Source organism: Manacus candei, unplaced genomic scaffold (assembly GCF_025592945.1).
Source record: "Manacus candei isolate 608988 ecotype Guabito, Panama unplaced genomic scaffold, ASM2559294v1 h1tg000055l, whole genome shotgun sequence".
Lineage (NCBI taxonomy): Eukaryota > Metazoa > Chordata > Aves > Passeriformes > Pipridae > Manacus > Manacus candei.
Genome location: NW_026138103.1, coordinates 786,955 through 805,800, shown reverse-complemented (window position 1 = coordinate 805,800; position 18,846 = coordinate 786,955). Strand labels below are relative to the sequence as shown.

The 18,846-nt window shown below is 49.1% G+C and overlaps 2 protein-coding genes across 2 annotated transcripts in view; both read left to right on the top strand.

Annotated features, from left to right (window-relative positions):
• LOC127477582 (hydrocephalus-inducing protein homolog) overlaps positions 1 to 18,420 on the top strand; it is a 152,746-nt gene extending 134,326 nt beyond the window's left edge. Inside the window, exons 26-36 of the mRNA XM_051802083.1 lie at positions 11,492 to 11,538; positions 12,175 to 12,296; positions 12,384 to 12,575; positions 12,972 to 13,121; positions 14,171 to 14,410; positions 14,684 to 14,855; positions 15,316 to 15,483; positions 15,775 to 15,948; positions 17,045 to 17,169; positions 17,624 to 17,770; positions 18,063 to 18,420. Coding sequence (XP_051658043.1) covers positions 11,492 to 11,538; positions 12,175 to 12,296; positions 12,384 to 12,575; positions 12,972 to 13,121; positions 14,171 to 14,410; positions 14,684 to 14,855; positions 15,316 to 15,483; positions 15,775 to 15,948; positions 17,045 to 17,169; positions 17,624 to 17,770; positions 18,063 to 18,284 — 1,759 coding nt within the window. The 3' untranslated portion in view covers positions 18,285 to 18,420. The remainder of the gene's footprint in view (positions 1 to 11,491; positions 11,539 to 12,174; positions 12,297 to 12,383; positions 12,576 to 12,971; positions 13,122 to 14,170; positions 14,411 to 14,683; positions 14,856 to 15,315; positions 15,484 to 15,774; positions 15,949 to 17,044; positions 17,170 to 17,623; positions 17,771 to 18,062) is intronic.
• On the top strand, positions 5,615 to 9,379 carry LOC127477592 (collagen alpha-1(III) chain-like). Its single transcript, XM_051802100.1, has 3 exons — positions 5,615 to 5,978; positions 8,509 to 8,578; positions 9,294 to 9,379. The coding sequence occupies exons 1-2, from the start codon at positions 5,632 to 5,634 to the stop codon at positions 8,510 to 8,512; spliced, it is 351 nt and encodes a 116-aa protein (XP_051658060.1). The 5' UTR covers positions 5,615 to 5,631; the 3' UTR covers positions 8,513 to 8,578; positions 9,294 to 9,379.
• Positions 18,421 to 18,846: the final 426 nt, after the last annotated feature.

Here is an 18,846-nt window from a genome sequence, read left to right as displayed (position 1 = left end):
CGAAGCCAGCTGGGATTACAGCGAGCCCAGGTTTCTGGTGGAGACCCTCAGGGGTGTTTTCTCTTTGGCTTGCAGAAGGGAGCTGGAGTGGCTGGCTCGAGAGCATAAGGAAAGCAAAAAGGCGTCATCACGAGCCTCAGAGAAGCAAGATGGGCAGCAGGTTGGGAAGAGCTGCTGCCCGAGGGATGGACTCACACCAGAGAGGTCCATCAAGGACTGTCTCCCGTGGGAGGGACCCCACGGGAGCAGGGGAAGGACTCCAACTCCTCTCCCTGAGCAGCGGCAGAAACAACAACTGACCGTGACCCCCATTCCCATCCCCTCCCATCTCCCTGCTGGGGGGGAGGAGGGAGAACATGGAAGGAAAGGGGGGGGAAGGTGTTTTTAAGACTGTTTTATTTCTCACTCTTTGGCTCTTATCCTGTTAGTATTAAATATAAGTACTATCCCCACTTGGAGTCTTGTTTTGCCCGTGAAGGTGATCAGTCACTGACCTCTCCCAGCTCTTAGCTCTACTCAGGAATTCTTAGCTGGTTTTTTTCTCTGTCCTCTGTCCAGTTGCAGAGGGAGAGTGAGAGAGTGGCTTTAGTGGGTACCTGGTATCTGGCCAGGGTCAACCCATTACAAGAATATAAAAAGAAGTAATTTTTTTGGTCTTCTTCTGATGCAGTTAAGGAGCTGGAAAACCAAGATTGTTGCAGGGAGGTCCAAAGCATGGCTTTGGGTCTGGATGATGGAGACATCACATTTAGAGGGAGACAGACTCTGCCATTGCTTTCCTAGACTTTGTCCCAGCTTAATGGTGTTTTTCCACCCACAGCAGCATTGCTGGGAGATGTTGCAGTGGCACATTCACCCTTCTCTGCCAGGGCAGCATCTTGGCCCTTCCCACCCCACCATGGATTTTCCATTCCTGTGGCAGGGACTTGTCCCCACCTGATATCCGAATGGGAAATGCAACTCCTGGGGGTGGCTTTCATGGTTCCACCACAGGCTGGCACAGATTCTGACCCAGCTTTGAGAAATTGTGTGGTCTACGTGTTCTGGATAAAGCTGTCCCACCTTTGCACGTTCTGACCCAAGAGAGTTTCGGTGGCCAGTTTGTGTATCAAAAGCACTCGGTACTAAAATGTACCAAGTTGCACCTGTGGACAAATCTGCACGAGCTCAATGCCCTGCGTACCCACACAGGCTTTTCTGTCTCGAATCCTGCTCATTGCGTGCCTGAGACTGGATTTATTTCAGCAGCTAAATGGTTCACTGGAGGACTAATTGGCTCTGAGAGCTCCAGTCCTTTGTGACAGATTATTAACCCTTCCCCCTTCATTATAAAACCATGAACTGTAGAGAAATCAAATAGCACAGGGCCCCTGCGCCGAGCCCGTCAGTGCTCCCGGCTCGGTGTTCAGCACAGAAAGTCCCTTTTATATTTGGGAAGCGGAGGGAGAAAATTCTGGAAGCGCGAGAACGCGGCGATAGCTGGGATGAAGTGGGAGCCCTGAGGAAAGGACTGGGAGGTACTGGGATAAACTGGGAGCCCCGAGGAAGGAACCGCCATTTGCGTAGCGCTGAGGGCAGGGCGCTTACGCCATTTGCGTAGCCCAACGCAGTTTACGTAGCGCCCCTCCCTTGCCGTTACCGGCGCCCCCTTACGGCGTTTGCGTAGGGCTGTGGGCAGCGGCGTTAGGAGGGGACTGGGATGGACTGGGAGCCCTTAGGAGGGAACTGAGAGCCCTTAGGGAGGGACTGGGACAAAGCGGGAGCCCTTTGGAGAGGACTGGGATGAAGTGGGAAAGGTCCGCGAGCCCTCAGGAAGCCACCGTGGCCCTCCCGCCATTTGCGTAGTGCTGAGGGCAGGGCCCTTGCGCCACTTGCGTAACTTGCGTAGCTTTACGCAACTGACGTAACTTTCCCCATTGCCATTACCGGCTCCCTCCTTACGCTGTTTGCGTAGCGCCGCAGGATTGCTGGCCCCCTTACGCAATTTGCGTAGCGCCGCTCCATTGCCGGGGGTGTCCAAAAGCTCCTCCCAAAGTCAGTTTATGGCTTTGCAGAGGGCTCTCGGGAGTCACCGAGGGGCTGAATGTAAAGAGAGAAAAATTAAATCTTTAGGGGGAAAAAAACATATAACAATTGCATGTCTGTGTTCCCGAGGAGCCGTGGGTGTTTTTAGGGTGTTTTTAGCCTGCAGAGGCCATCGCCATTTCCTGAGGTGGCATTAATGCAGCGAGAGGAGACTTGTTCTGCTGTTCACAGAAATTCGGATTTTAAGGTTTTTCTCCTTGGTTTAAGCTTCTTCATTCTTCCTTTTTCTCTATTTCAGAGCAAAGGCTTTCATTTTTAAACTTAAGGGGGAAAAAGTATTAACAACAAGTGAGGAAAACTAGGGGGAAAGGGAAAAGTTCTTCTGAAAGGATTACAATGTGCAAGCAAAATCAGTTCTCTCTCCAGGAGACAAAAAATATTAGAGGTGTAAATTGGCTCCAGAAATGCCCCCAGGGGCATAGGGAGGATAATCAGGATGACATCCTGGCTGAGCACTCAGCATCCGGGGCATGGCCCAGGTGTGCAGGGAGAATGCAGCTCATCAGGCATGTGTTAAACAGAGAATTTGTTTCTGGTATAAAAAGATGCCTGACTGGTCTGTGCACACACCAAACCAGCCCTTTGTGACTTGCACGGGCCGACTTGACTTCCAGGTTTTGAAACACTAGTTTTGATCTAAAAGCCCAGACAATTGCTAGTGCTGCAGAATTTCTTGTTTGATGCAAGGAGAAAACAGGGATTGTGGCAGGAGCGAGGTCAGGCAGATCCCCTTCAGTGCAAAACTCCTGGAGGGAGCTGCAGCATTTCTGTTAAGGGCCTTCTGTGTTGGAGTTGACTTCTTCCACTCTGGGACCTTTCACTTGCAAAGTACATTATGGGGCTCCTTTGTTTAACAAGTCTCTGGGAGCTGTGAGAGAGAGAATTAATGCTGGCAATTGGAAAGACAAGGGATAGTGCTGCATTGGATTTGGGTTTCATGTCATTATTTTCTGGTTCCAGAGTCAGAAAAAGCTGCTCATTTCCTTTTCATGCAGCTGTACTGTTTTCTCCTGACTTCCTGAGGAGGCAGAGCTGATGAAATTGTGCTGTAGGAGGCCTGAAGCTTTTGATCTGATGTTCGGCTTCAACAAATTTCACTTGTGGAGTTTCTGCACTTTGGGGGAGGTTGCAGGTTATAGAAATGAATTAGTGCATCTGCTAAAGGAAGAGGAGTATTAGTCATATTTAAAACCAAGACTAAGTCAGATTCCTCCACATTGGCTGCAGCTGAATTTTGCAAGGTTTCTGATCTCCTTGCTCTGGCTGTGCAGGTGTTTCCTTTTCAAGCCTGTCACCTGCAAAGACTTCTCTGAGACAGTGATTTCTTCATGACAGAAAAGCAATGTAGAGAAACCTCTTTGCTGCCCCAAGATCATTATTTTCTTGATTGCCCTCTTGTACTCTGCTGAGGTTCCATTACATCTGCAGGTCAAATGTAACCTGACTGCAGCACTGATCACATAGAGCAATAAATATAGTACAGAGCTTTAGTGTGAACTTCATGCCCATCCTTGGTTTGTTTGTGTAAGACTGTGTATTATACAGACAATATAAAGCATAAAATAGTTTTCATATATAGAAATTACTTTTCCAGCACATACTAATGTGCCTTTCATAACCTCCTAATCAGGTTATGTTTACTCCTAAACTTAGTTCCTCTTTATGACCAACAGTTGAGTCGACTTCAACTTCATTTTTGGTTCCAATTTTCATTCTGTTCAGTGTGTGTATATATATGTATACACAAGAAGATAGTCCTTTATTAATCTTTTGAGCAGAACACTTTTCATTCGTGCAGCAAAAGTCCTGTCTCTGAATGTTCATTATCAGCACCTGATGTGCTGCCTGGAGCACAATATCCTAATAACTGGAGTTTAAGAAAAAAAAAAAGCCATTTATTAAAGTTACAGTGTTTCATTTCTGTGCATGTTCTGATTCAGAATTATTCAAGCATTTGACTGCTCCTACACACAGAAACTTAGGTCTCCCATGCATTTTTGCACCCCAAAGTGTTCTCTGGTTTCCTTTGTCTCCCACACTACGTCAGAGTATTCAAATGCACTGTGCAGTACCAGTAGCATGTGGCACATTACAAGAAAATTTGAGACAGTTTCTCAGTTAAATGCATTTTATTTTGACCTATTTCCTTCCACTTGAGTCTCCCATTTGGTCTCTTCATAGCCAATATTCTGTTTTATGGAAAGGTTTTAAAGTTTTCCTGAAGGAGATGAGTAAAAGGTGAAGTACCCAAGACAACCTAAATTTATATTATTCCTTTTGCCATTATTATTAAAAATAGGAAAGAAGAAGAAGTGTTGGGGAAAATACAGGGAATGCTGATGCAATTAGACCTACATGTGCAAAGCTACGTGCTTGCTTTTACTCTTGAAATTTAGACCTCTGCTTTCCTTCTACAGACTGGGACAGTTTGTTTCAGTTGCATTTTGCAACTACTGACATACATGTTCATTCCTAAATTCACTTCATATGCTTCCAAATCCTTAGGACAACATTCAGTTTAGGCACACCAAGAAAAACCTGGAGTGATTCCACCAACCTAAATGTAATTACTCAGTGCTGAATTAAAGGCACAGGTGTGTAACTTAAGACCCATGTGTTTGGAGTAACAAGGAGAGATCAAAATCTCAGCTTTTGTCATTAAATTCAATGTTTCTAGACCTTAATCCAAGACACATTTGTAGAGAGAGGTGATAGCTTCTTTTTAGAGGCATTATTATTATTATTAAACAGTGTTTTCTTGGACTGCTCACATTTTCTCCCAGCTCACCCTCTAACACTAATCTGTGACTAAATATTAAAAAAAAAAGTGAGCTGTGAATGGTTTTAAGCTGAGACAAGATTGTCACTGTTAATGGCTTGGTCAGAGAGAGAGAGTATTTGTTTCAGCATGTAAATCTCTTTCCTGCAACACTTAAAGCTGCTGATTCTGGAGTTTAGGAGGCCAGCATGTCCAGAGCTGCTCTAGTCCCTGGGCTGATGAGCTCTCCCAGCTGGGTAAAGCTCTGTCAGGAGCCAGTTTGTAGTGAATTGACTGCAGGCAGAAAATATAAAAGCTCATAGGAAACATGAGCCTGACTCAGGAGCTATTTCTGTTCAGGTGACATTCTAATCCAAGCGTGGGGTGAATCACTACAGCAAAAATTGATTGGACCCCATATCTAACGAGTATTGACAAATATGAAGAAGTTTGTTCTGAGTTAGTAATATAAGGGGTCTTTTGTATATATGGTGCATTACAACGAGGGGATTCAGGGCTTTGTCAGACTGTCTATAAAAATTAAAAAAAATACACGTTTGTAAGATTTCAGAAGAAAAGGTACAGTTTCTCTTCCCTGCATGTGGCAATTTGCTGAATAATGCATCATTTTGTCAACTCTTATATAGCAATATATATATATTTCTTTTCCTTCTGGAGTAGCTGCGGTTCATCCTGTTCGATGGAGGGAATTCATCCCGTTTCCGAGGCCAACGGGAGGAGCGAGCGGGCGGCCATGTTGTGCGGGGGGCGGGGAGGGAGGAGCCGAGATGGCGGCGGCTCCCTCACACGCCCGGCACAAGATGGCCGGGGAGCAGCGGCAGCTCCCGCACGGCTCCCGGGCGCGCTGCCCGCCGCTCGCTCGGGGGACACCCGGCCGGCGCCCCGGGTGCAGCGCTCGAGGGCCGAGTCGGGCCCGGCACTCTGGGGGCGAGCGGGGCTGCCGAGAGGGGCTGGGACGGGCGGGCAGCAATGGCGCCGGGGCTGCGAGCGCTGCCCGCGCCGCTCCCTCGCCGGGCGGGCGCGGGGCCGCCCTTGGCCGCGGGAAGGGCGAGCATCGGAGCAGCGCCCCGTCCTCGGGGCCCCCGGTGCCGGCCAGCGGGCTGCTGTTCGCCAGGTAAGTGCCGCGCTCCTCCTTGTCCTTTGTCCTTGGGAGGGAAAACAAAATGTCCTCGGAGCCGGGAGGGGAAGGGGGCGCTGCCTCTGCCGGCCCCCCCTCCCAGCCCTCGCCGCTCGCTGAGGGGACCCGCGGGAACTCTCGGGGACCCCCGGCCGTGTCCTGCCCGTGGGGGGTGAGGGGGAGCGGCGGGACCGGGGGAGCCCCGGTGCCCCTCGGCGGCTGCGGCGCTGCCGTCCCGGCCCTGCAGCACCCGCGGGGGCCGCACGGCCCGGCCCCGATGCAGCACCGAGGGGGCAGCGGCGGGTTTTGGGTCCCCGGTGCGGCCCCGGGCACAGGGGGGGCACTACGGGAAGCAAAGGTAGTTACTTAACTATGAGGTACAGGATAAGGAAACGGAGGAGTTTGTGTGTTACGTGGAAAGCTTTTAAAAACGTTTCTTGGGTGTCAGGTTTGGTTTTAGTGTTCAGTTTATGCGTTTTTCAGAGACCTCACAGTCATTTCTCTTTCCGGAGCATTTTTTATCTTCTTTTCGGCGCCTAATAATTTTAGAAGTAGAACACCTATTGCAAGACTTTCTGAAAATACAAGTTTAAATGGAATGCCTGACGTTTGTTATGTGTTAGCTGGCATTCAGCAATTACCAATGTAAGGGCAAAATTGGAATTCTGAATGTATGAAAAGTGTGATAAACAAAGTCTCGAGTTTCTATAAGTTTCGAATAATAGTTTATTATCTGGTAAAAGCAAGCAGCCGGCTGGGGGACAGAAATGGGACCAGTTTCCCAAATCTGCCCCCCCCTACTACAGGGTACATTTAGTATTTATCTTAGCTACTTCATGCATATTAATTATATCATATGCATAGACATTCTACAGGTTTTTGCTAAGTATTTAATAGATGGGTTTTCTTACAGCTAAAGCTAAAGGGTTATCTCTACAACCAGTCATAATTCATGCATTCTTGGACGAACAGGCGCCTAAAGATTTAAAGTTCTACTATATTTTATTCTTAGGATAGTAAGGAGGTTTTAGGCCTCTTGACTTTGTGAGGGTCTGTTTTATTTCTTTATGGGGGTGTAATTAAGTTTTACAATCCGTTTGTTTTATTTTGGTGTAATCACCCATTTGCTTCACGAATCACGGTTATTTATATATCACAAAAAGTCACTGTGGTAGAGGAAGAGGTAAATATTAAGAGCTTTAGTTTTAGTTGGAGGTTGTGTTTAGCCATATTTGTTGGATTTCTGTGGTGTACACTTGAGCAAGGTTATAAAACTCCATGCAGATTTTAAACATTGCAGTTGGAGGTAAATCTGGATTATTCAATACTTCCTCTGCAAATGTGAATCTGTCATTACAACAATAAAAGTTTGCCCTTTTTTGGAAATAGAAATACAGGTTTTAGCAACTGCTGGACTTCTCCACCTTTATGCACAATGTTCCGTGTCTTTATTTTAGATTTGGATTATGGTGGTTTTCTAACCCAGCCACAGTTCTGCAGTATGGAACAGGTTCTGGCATACACACTGTGCCCTAAAGAAAGTTCTGGCTGTAGGTGGGTGTCTGCTGGATTTCTCTTTTCTTAAAGATGCTATGGGATTTTTTTTTCGATAACTTCGAGTGGTTTCTTTTAACAACTGAAAATAAAATAGCAAGTAATTGTCTCAAAAAATTAATTCCTCTTAATTCGTAGTGTGTTTTGTTTAACAGTTCTGCTTTTTTATATTCAAGGTGTAGGAATTGGAATTTATACTTGGATACCTTTTAATTTAGCAATGAAAGTTTTTTAAAATTGTGTCTTTACCCACTGATTCCAGACTTCTTCTTAAGTGTGAAGTAGTGGTGACGATAAATATAACTGCTGTAAAATAAAATAACATTTTTGCCTTTACAAAAGGCAGGAAAAGTTGGCTAGAGGTAGTGCAAATATAGTGTTCCTTTTGTTAAAGACCCTGGTTTGGGATCTGACGAAAGATTAAAGAAGCTGAAAGCTTTAAAACTGTTTTCTAAAGGGCAAAAAAATGCATTTTTTGGGAAGATCAAGCAAGGTAGGACTTACAATTCAGAGAAGCTGATGACAGAAACCATTTTGAAATAACTTTGCTGTCCCTAAAGGTTTTATTTAATTTTGCATAGCCTGGTTCTAAAGACTTTAATGTGAAAAAAAAGCACAAGGGGTGAGGGGTATTGGGTGATAAGTTACTCAATAAAAAAGGTTAAATTTGCATTTGATCTCTAAGTCTTTCAAAATTAAAGTAATGGAAGACAGAAGAGCAGATTGCAGTTAGTCATGAGAAACACAGGTCGTGTGTGTTGTGTCAGTCACTGTCATCTCCAGTGTGTTTTATTTCAGCCAAGAATGTCCTTTTCTTTTTAGAGTTGAGTTGTAAAGATACAGTTACTGCTCTCATAAGTTTTCTTGACTTAATAATTACCTAAAGATCAATACATTTCAGGCATGTGACTTGTTTTGCTTTTCTAAAGCAAAATGCTGAAAATTTCCATCCTTTTTTTTTTTTTTTTTTCAGGTAGAATGCCCTGAACAATACCTTATTGTCTGAGTGGCTTCAGAGGAATCATCATGAGTTATTTTTTCAGGTAGGAGTGGCTATAACTTGTGGTAGTATGTTCATTTCCTTGTTATTTTTTTTTATCTTGAAATTTACCTTTTTGCTACAGTGCAGCTGGGAAGAAAAACAATCTGATTTTTTATGTGGAGGGGATACATTTTGTAAAGTATCTGGACTTTTAGAAAGCTTTTTTTTTTTTTTTGCAGATGCAGGTAGACTGTCTTCAAATAATGTCATGTTTCTGTGCTACTTCTGTCTAAATTTGAGTTTACCCAGGCTATCTGTTAAGGGGCTTGTTATTTTTATCATCTGTGTATGTAGATCCATGTACCTTGTATTTGTGGAAAAGGGCAGTATTTTCATAGAAATCCATTTCATTCAATGTCCCATTTCACCAGGGAGAACCTGCATTAAACTTTGACTGTATTTTGTACTTACTGAGTTTGTAGCATTAACAGTTGGGGATATTGTAGAACTCACATTTGCCAACAGGAACAGCAGTAACAGGAGACTTCAGGTGTTTGTAGAGGAGATTTTTGGGGCCTGTTTCTTGGTTTTGGGAACACAAAGGCTGATGCTTGGCAAGGATAGAATATTGTTATTGTAGTGTAGGTCACATTTTTATGACTTGAAAGACACCTTCTGTGTTTTCAGCAAGTTTGTCAGTCACGAACATCAGGACTGCAGGTGAGATCTGTCTGTGCCTTGTTTTCAGACAAACCTGGTTTGTTTTTTCTTTAAAGTCTCTCACTGGATATTGTTCTTCCAAAGATTCAGATGACTGGTTGGGTAAAAGTCCTTGAGCAGAATTGTGTACTGTTTGTGCCAGGTATGTTATACTGTGTTGTGGCTTTTTGTTTGTTTTTTTTTTTAACTTCCCTGGAAATAATTTTTTTCAAAATAAACCTTAAACATTTAAGGTGCAGTGTTTTTCCTTGTTGAATTTATTTTCTTTCAAGCTCAGTGCATTTGAAAACTGTTAGTAAGTGCTGACTGCAGCAATGTTTGTGTCTCTTGCACCTTCAAAGATTTCTGTGGTCACTCACACACAACTTTAACAACCTGCAGTGACCGTGGTGACACGTAGGAAAGCCAGGCTGTGCTCTGAGAATTGCCATCTCCCGAGGACATTGTCTAACCACACTTCAGAAGTGCTTTTCCTTAGTTCAAGGTGTTCATTCATTAGCTAGGGACACTCATAAGCTTTTCCTTTCCAATCAGTTGTTTGTACAATAAACTTAAACCTTCTCTTTTTGGCGTAAATTTGACTCTAAAGCCCAAAGCGTTACGAGGCATCTTGCTCTCCTCCTTGCAGGACAAACAAATCAGCTTTCTGATGCTTATAATTTGTTTTTGCACTCTAAGATTCTGCATTTAGAGCCAGAGGAACACGTTTCCTTTGAGCCAGGCTTTCCCCACTGTGTAATTCAGAGTTGGAGAGCTCGTTTGCCTCCCTGGACTGGTTCCTTTTCGCAGCTCCCCATGCTCAGGTACCTCAGTGCATGCTCAGGGCCTCAAAGCACAAGGTGTCTTCGTGAAGACACCTGTGTCAGGAATCTCAAAAACACTCTGGATAATTTGCTTTTTAAAATTACAGAATTGATGGTGATAGTTAAAGAATACAGTTGTGAACCCCCACCCGAGTGCAGCTGTTTTCTTTGGCTTGGATGAAGCCTTCAGCCCGTTCATGTAAAAAATCGTGGGCCAATTTGGCAAAGCTTTCTAAAAATGTCTCTGCAGGTTGTACTGAACCTTTACCTGCAGTGAGTCACTGCTGATGTGCAAGGCAGAATTCAGGTAATATTTACAGAGAATGGACATGTCCATGATCGTGGATGTCCTGCAGCAAACAGGGCTGATGTGCAAATGTGTGTGTCAGTGTGTTCTGGACTTGGTTGTGTGACTGTCTGATGGGATCTGTGAGAACTGAGTCTGTGTTTAGAAATGATCTCATACCTTGAGAACAAGGGAGCATATCTGAAATCTCATGTGAATTTTCAGTTTAGAGGGTCAAAATCACAGCTATTGCACAGTCTGTTACAATGAAGGCAGGACCAGTCTGATGATAATGAGGGGACTGAGGCTGTTGGACCCAGGACTTGTGTTCCTAATGTTAAATCCTGAAATGTCTAAAGCTGCAACTTTTAATTGTCTTGCTCTCCAAAAAATAACAAAATTAAAGATTAAAATTAAACCCTGCAGTGTCAGGAGCAGATGTTGGCTGACCTGCATGTTCCATGCTAAATACAAGATTGAGCACTCCAGCCTTTCCTGGATTGCCCTGATGCTGTTTGTGCTGAGTAGGTATTAGAATAAAGGCAGTTTTACCTGTCCCTTGTTACTTTTCTGAGCTCTTTGGAGCTGCCTTTTCTTGGAAGAGCAATATCTGTTTATCTAGCACATGGCAGCTTGATCTCTCTGTTAGGTGGACCTCAGTGGGTTAGATGCACACTGCTGGGACTTGAGGGAAGTTTTAACTTTCTGGCTGCCCTGCAACTGCTCATGAGGGTTGGGGGGGTCAGGAGAACCTCTGTGGTTGAGTCCCAATAACCTTTTCAGCAGAGGAAGCTGTTCCTCTGGGGATATGAAGCCATGTGAAGTATTCTTCTAGAATTGCTTTTTGTGGCTTTGACATCTTACATGGAAGAGCGTTGGTGTGGTGATACAGTCATCTTGGGCAAAATACTAATTAATCCCAAGAGAGAATCTGATATCAGGCCTTGGGTTTTGTAGGCTTGAGTTGAGTTTTTACAGCAGTGAGTACAGAAATGTCCACTTTATTTGAATCTTCCATCTACTTGAACGTGTGGCCATGCTGTTGTTTAAGGACTGTCCTTACTCCTCCTTCCAGAGTTGAGCTGCCCGAGTACATCCTGGACATGGGCACTGTTGTTCAGGGTTACAGTAAAAGCTGCACTGTGAAGATCAGCAACACCTGGAGGTACCCAGTGGCCGTCCAGGCCAATGAACGTGCCCTGCGTGACACAGGTAACCAGTGCTGGAGAGGCTTCCCGTGGGCTGCAGGGAGCTGTCTCAGACAGATTGGCTTAAGCCACTGCACGTGGGGAGGTTTTTTGAGCTTCTTCCTCCCAGTGCCCCTGCTGGGAGCTTCAGGGCCAGAATTCTCCTGGCCAGCCGTGCCCAGGGACCTGGCCTGCCTGGGGCTGCCCTGATGCTTCCCTGCAGGGGCCTGATGGGCTGATTACCCTCCTCACCTGCCAGCATCTTCTGCCTTCAGTTCCCATCAGCATCAAGTTTCTTTGGGCGCTCTGGGGGTGTTGCAGACAGATGGGATCTGTTGTGGTTGGAAAGTGCTTTGTCTGGAGTTCACACTGTCACAGCTCTTGTGTTCGGCCTTTATTGAGGAAACAGCCTGTTTGATCCTCTGGTGGATCAAAGTAGGCTTCCAAAAGAGGCCTGGAGGCAAATCTGCACTTCCATCACAGAGTGGCTCGCTGTGTCTGAGGGCTGCTCAGGTGTCTCCTCTAAGTTTCTGTCCCGGGAACAGCACAGCGTGGGGTTTTTCCCAGGGCTCCCAACAGGGCTCTCGTATGGCCTTAACATGCTTATGACACGTTTTGTGTTGCTTGTGTATCTCAGCTGCTTTGTTTTCATCTGTTCAAGGTTTCAGCATATACCTGGAGCCCGTGGAGTTCCTGATCTACGGCACCAGCAAACGGTTTCAAGTGAACTTTGCAAGTGCCAACCTGCCCGTGGGAAAGGTGGATGTGCTCCTGCCCATCAAGGTACCGCAGCTTTTGGGGCAGGCAGCAGGCTGGGCACAGCAGCACGTGTCGCCTGGACTCTCAGCTGAACTCTCTGTCTTTCTCCAGGTAGAGAAAGGCCCCACACTGCACATCCGCCTCCGTGCCACTGTGATTCAGCTGCTGCTCAGCCTCTCCAGGAACAGACTCCAGTTCCCCGATGTCCAGGTTGGGCAGTGCTGGTGTGAAACAGTCCGGCTTTACAACTGGTTCAACGCGCCCTGTGAATGGTTCCTCACTGTCAACAAACTTGCCAAGAAGGTAAAGCACAGGGAAATGGAACACGGAATGTTGGGTTTTCTTTGCACCTCCTGCCTTTTCTGTGCCTGTGGCTGCCTGAGCACTTGGGCTACAGCGTGTTTGAGGAAGCTTTTGAGGGTCCAGATCAAGGCTGCTTTGCCTGGACCTGTTCCATTGGCTGATGCTTTGCTTCCCTGCCATCCTCACCCATTCCTCCTCCTCCTCCGAGGACAGGGCGGTGGCTCCCCATCTGCTTGCCCTGCCTGCAGGTTGTCCCTCCAGTTCTAGACCGTGGGGGCCACGCCGGGTTTGCTGTGGGTGCTCTCAGCACTGGGACAGGATCTCGGAGCACTCCAGGAACCGAGGCTCTGTCCTCTCAGACCGAGGAGACCTCACACGACTGGTTTCTGTGCTCAGGTGGACAAACGTTTGACACCGGCCGTGCGTCAGAAGGAGCTCCAGGCTGCGAAGGATGATTCCCGTGTCTTTCAGTGGAAGGCCCGGGAGGGAACCCTCTATGGTAGAGAGTGGTGTGACCTGCAGATCCAGTTTTCCCCCCTGGAAGAGGTGAGATTGGCAGCTGTCGCCCCAGGAGCTCTGTCAGGGCAGGGTGGTAAGGAGAGCCCAACACAGGGAGTGGCAGATGAGCTCTTCCTCCACGAGCAGCTTTCTGGAAGCCCTGCACTCACTGGGCCTCAGTTTCCCCTGCAGCACACCCTTCTGAGAGGCGCCTTGAAATCCTCCCAGGGAACATCAGGGCACTGTGCTGTGGCTGCCTCTCTGCCCATGGGGGAGATCTGCCTGACTGCCTCGTCCTCCCCCTTGCCTGGTTGTATTTGCAGCCTGCGACGCTGGGTGCAGAGCAGCTGGCACAGTCACAGGGCATCAACCTGGAAGGGCCAATGCTGGCTCATCCTGCTGCTGGCACCAACAGACAAAACAGCCACCAGACACCTTCCTGGGCACGGCAGGACAGTCACCTGTAGTGGTGTGCTGCCAGCAGTCCCTGGGGCTCTGGCCCAGCCTGCCTGCACATTGCCGTGCAGCTGGGGAGTCGACTTCAAGGATGGAGCATTCCCAAAAGCCCTTTGCATGTGGCCACTGGGACTTGGAAACTGACAGGGTGTAACAGGAGGGACACAAGTGCTTCCGTGCCCAAGAACAGTCCCAGGGATCTTTTCATTGCTCGACGGATGTAACCAACCATCTTGTGTCAGGCTTTGACCAGAGCCAAACACTGAGCAGAGAAGACGACCTTTATTTCTAGCCAGCCAGAGCTCATCTGCCTCTCTCATGGAGCTGGTGTTTGCCTGATGCAGCAGTACCAGGACTGAGGGCCCTTCTCGTCTGCTCCTCCATGACTAGGGGAGAACATCTGATAATCCATTTTACATCCACTTCATACCCAAATACCCAGTTACACTGCACACCAGGATTTGTCCCAGTTACTCAGAGCCAAGGACACAGATGCTGTAGGCCCTACCATAAGTAAAGATCTGGGTTTCCGTTCCCCCTGGAGGGACTGATAAGACCCCTGACCTTTGAGCAAGGCTTGTATTTGGGGTCCTGTCACCTAGGACTTCATGGACAAGTTCTCGGCACTTTTCTCTTTTCAGAAGTCCTACAAAACCGAGCTGAAGATCAACGTTCGTGGGAACAGCCAGCTCCTCGTGCTGCACATCTCAGGACAGGGTCTGGAGCCACGGCTGGAGTTCAGCCCCACGGAGATCAAGCTGGGAGCGGTGCTTCCGTGCGGCCCTGAGCTGGAGAGGACAGTGGTGGTGAAGAACCCCTGCGAGTTCCCCATTGAATTTTACTCCCTGGAGTTTGACGAGGAGTACCGTGAGGAGGAGAAGGTGAGAGGGAAGGTCTGGTCCCCATGTGTGTGCTCCCCAAGCTGTGCAGCACTCCAGCCTTCCCAGGCTTGTGCCAGGGAGATGGAGGCAATCCCCAGGGCAAAGCCTGGTGGCACTTTGAGGTGAGCCATCCCTGCTGGCAGTCTGTGGAGGGGCTTGGATAGCCTGTGTTGTTGGGAGGAAGGAAGGAGGGAGAAGATGGGCTGAGTCTGTTGGTATGATGGAGGTTGATAAAGGAATCTTGTGGATGGTTTCTCTTCCCCACACGCACAGATCCTGCGGACGCTGGAGGAGTTTGGAGACCGGACGGCCGTGGTGATGCCTCCACGCGCTGTGGGTGAGAAGCTGCCCCCAGAGGTGCTGGAATATTATGAAAAATGGAAGAAGATGGAGGCTCTGGGTCAAGAGATGTTCAAGCACAAGGAAGAATCAGGCGAGGACAATGGTAAGGCTTTGGCATTGGCTGTTCTGACTGGGGACATAGCAGGGAGCCCAGCCCACACAGCCCGAGCTCTCTGTCACTTTGTTCTCCATGCAAAGCCCATGCTTTTAGCAGCCATCTGACCTCCTGCCTGGTGGAGGAATTCCTGGGTGAAGGGCTGTGGCATCCTCTGCCAACCTGGAGTGTAGCCAAAGCCAGCTCCTATCTGCCTGCCACAGACTGGGGAAGTAGTCAGGATATCCCCTTGCGTCCCTTAGCCACAAAGAGTAGCATCAGATGAGCTCTTCAGCCAGTAGAACCAGGTCTAATATCACTGGCTCTTTTCTATTTGCTCCTTGCCAGCAACAAAAGCACAAGCTCCCGTTGCTTTCGGCCGTCTCCTTTCCTGGGATCGGAGGGGATAGGGAGGATGATCAGGATCCAAGGTAGGCAGGAGGCTGACTTTTCTGCTGGTTCTGCACAGCAGCACTTCAAGAGAGCATCAGGTTGTTGAAGGACATGGTGGACGAGTGTGACAGGCCCATCCGTCAGGCCGTCAGGCGCTACCTCGACACCAATCCCGTTGTAGAAGAGCTCAAAGCCCAAATGCCCAGAGGGATTGCCATCATCGTCTATGGGACCCCCCGGACAGGTACGGGAGCCACAGCCCTGGGCTGCAAGGAGAGGGGGAAGCAGGAGAAATGCATCCTGGTGGAGCGTGGTGCCTGAGACAAAGTCCTCAGCTGCATACGAGGTGGAGATGACCCACCTGGGGCTGGAGTTCAGTGCTCGTAACCGTGCTCAAGCTGCCTCCCTCGTGGTCTCCCCTAGAAGGGCACTTGCTTTCCCACCGTCCTTGAAAGCCGTTTGTGAGTTTCCAGAGGCTGTCCCTGAAAATGCCTCCCGTGCAGGTGTCACCAAGCAGTCTTCCTCTCTCTCTCAGGAAAGACAAGGGCGGCGGCCGCCCTGTCCAAGTATTACAGTGCCGCCTGCTTGTCCCTGGCCGAGGTGGTGACAGAAGCCATGTCGGACGAGCGCAGCTCGGCGGGGCGCCGTGCCCGGGAGCTGTGCGTCGAGGCTGCCCGTCAGCAAAGAGCCAGGAGGGAACAGATGCCGGGTAAGGAGAAACGCTGCACCCAGAGCATGCTTAGGAAACCACCACGACCGTCCACTTCTGCTTGCTCAGAGAAATGGTTTGGCAGCCCTCGGGTCTCTTAGGGAACATGGGTGCTGTGCATCTCTGGCTAGTTTGAAAACAGAAAGCTCGATTTGAAGGGCTCCCACAGGGGCACTTTTACTGCCATTCTTGGCACATATTCCTTTTTCTAGGGGTGGTGAAGCACACCTGTCTCTTTCTCTGAATTTTTTCTATTTCCTCAAAGCTGAATCCAGCTTGCTGCTCATGGGCAGCAGGCAGAACCATTGCCCACCTTCAGAAGGAAAAAGCCCTCTGAAGTGGCTCATTAAGCACAAGACAGCTGTGAGTGTGGCTTTGCAAATGTGAGAGGAAGGGAAGAATAAGCTCCTAGAGGAGTTTCCAATGAGAAACATGCTGTAGATGAGCTCTTTTCTCCAGAGATTTTCCTATGCCCACTGTTGGCTCATGCAGCTTGTGCACGCTGTGCTGTTCTCCAGATCAGACTGGAGACTTTCAGGAAACTTTGCTGGCAGTTGGTGCCCTGAGCTCTGCAGGGTGAGGGCAGACCTGCTTAGTGTGGGGAGAAGTTTTGCATTGCTTTGCTTTGAACCTGGTTGGGTTCAGAGCTGGTGGAAGGAAGAAGGGTGTGGATCCCAGCTGGGGTTTTCCCACACGGAGGATTTAGCTCCAGCAGAGGCGGGTGATGCAGCTGGGGCAGGGCTGCATGTTACAGTCTCCATGTGAAAATGCAGGATGGGTGCAAGGTATGGAAACAGTGGTCCTGGAGGGCAAATCTTTGGCTTGATCCGTAGGGGAACTACTGTGCTAGCAGTGTCACCTGCGTGCACGTTTGTTAGGAGGGACCTAGGGCTGGCTTTAAAATCCAGTCTGGGCTGGTGTGCTGTGTCCTGCTGATAAGCAGGGAAGGAGCTGCTTCTGGGAAGCAGTGCTGCCAGTGCCCAGCAGGCTGGGGGACAGGTGCCATGTCCCTTCCAGGGGCAAGGCTGTGCCCATTGGGGTGGAAGGTGCCTGCTCACTCCTCACAGCCCTGCTGAGCCATCTGTCCCCTCTGCAGGTAAAAAGGGTGCTGAGGCCAAGAAAACCCAGCCCAGCCCTGGGGACAAAGCCAGCCAGAAGACCCTCAGTGCTGGACACCAGAGCACTTCAGCAACCAAGGATAAGGCATCTGACAAACCCCAGGCAAGATTTTCAGTGCCCTCCAAGGTGAAACATGATCTGCACTGGTTAATGCCTGGGACCTTCCTGTTGCCATTGAGATGGGAAGGGGCTGCTTACAGTGGAGGCTCCCTGTCACCAAGGGCCTGGTGCAAGGTCTACAGTGCCAAGGGCCAGCTGGGCATGGCTTGGGGTGGGAATGTGCTCTGGCAGAAAAGCACCATTGGTTCTTAATGGTTTGTGGGCAAAGTGCATTCCTGGCTGACTTGGCTGCAGGCGGCGAGCAAAGCTGTGGGAGGCTGTGCCGGGGGCTTGCAAGCTTGGGTCTCTGCTGGCCAAGGGACGGGCCCTCCAGGGCCTGCACTGCAGGGTTGCCCTTGTCTCCGCTAGCGAGGAAGCCCAGATGTGAGCCCAGCACTGGGAACTGTCCAGGGCTTTCTGCAGGGGTTTATTTTCCTTACCATGCTCCACATTGCAGATGGCAGCCGTTTCCTGCGCCACCGCTCCTGCACCACAGCGACTGACCATCCTCACCAGGGCAGGGAGAAAGGAGGAAAAGAGGAAGTGTTGGAGCTGTGTGCTGCCCGAGGAATTGCTGGTGGAAATCATCTCTGAACGGCTGCAGGTACGTGGCGTGGGGGAAAGGGAGACATTCCTGCTCCAGAGAGACAGGCAGTGAGGTACAGCTCGGAGAGGAGGAGGAGGAGGTCTGTGCCTGCTGCTGGAGGATCCTGTGCCGCATGAGGGATCCTTGGGGGAAGGTGCAGATGCCCTCAGTTGGCAGATCCAAGCTGGTCGTAGCTAATGCACTTGGAATGACAGTGGCTGGTGTCCTGAGACATCTGCATTTACTGACCCGCTGCGAGCCCAACGTGTGCGATGGCTGACTCGCTGTTCCTGTTTGTCTCTCCTGGCAGCTGAGTGACTGCTACAAGGGAGTGGTGTTTGATGGCCTGGAGACCCTCTTTGCGAGCAGCCTGGCATCTTCTCTCCTGTGCGTGCTCAAAGCTGTCAGCAATCGCCCTCATATCCACGTTGTGAACATCTTCCAGGATTCTGAGTTTTGGAAAGGCAGGCGGATAGCTGCAAGAGAGAAGAGGGCAAACCCAAGAAGAAGGTGCAGCGGTCAGCAAAACTAGTGACACCATTTGTGTCATGGCTTCTCCTGCTCGTGGTTTCCCAGCCTTCAGCAGAGACCTCCCCAGCTACTCCTCAAGCCCCAACACCCATCTCTACCTCATCTGTGTACCACCTAATAAACTGTGTCTCAACGCACGAGTTTTCTCACTGTTACTCTTCCAGTTCTCTCCCACCTCCCCGGGAGGGGAGTGAGCAGGTGTCTGTGTGGTGCTTGGTTGGGAGCTGGGGCTCAGCCATCTCCAGGAAAGCAGCTGTGATCAGACATCACCCCCATTGCTCCGCAGGCTGCTCTGCTCTCTTAGGAATTCCCATTCCTCGACCTTTGTGTCATGGGTGGGGTAGTGAAGTGTCCCTTTGGTCACACCAGGAACTCTGCACAACTAATGTGGGAGCAGCACTGACTGTACCAAGAACTCCAGTTGCTTGGCTAAAGGCTGGGGTGAGCATCTGCAGCTGCTGCAGAAGCAGGCATTTCATCAGCAAATGTGCAGCTGACACCAAGCTGGGGGTGTGTTGATGTGCTGGAAGGCAGGAGGGCTCTGCAGAGGGACCTGGCCCAGC

Coding starts and splice junctions, on each gene's coding strand:
- LOC127477592 (XM_051802100.1), top strand. CDS start 5,632: ATGGCGGCGGCTCCCTCACACGCCCGGCACAAGATGGCCGGGGAGCAG.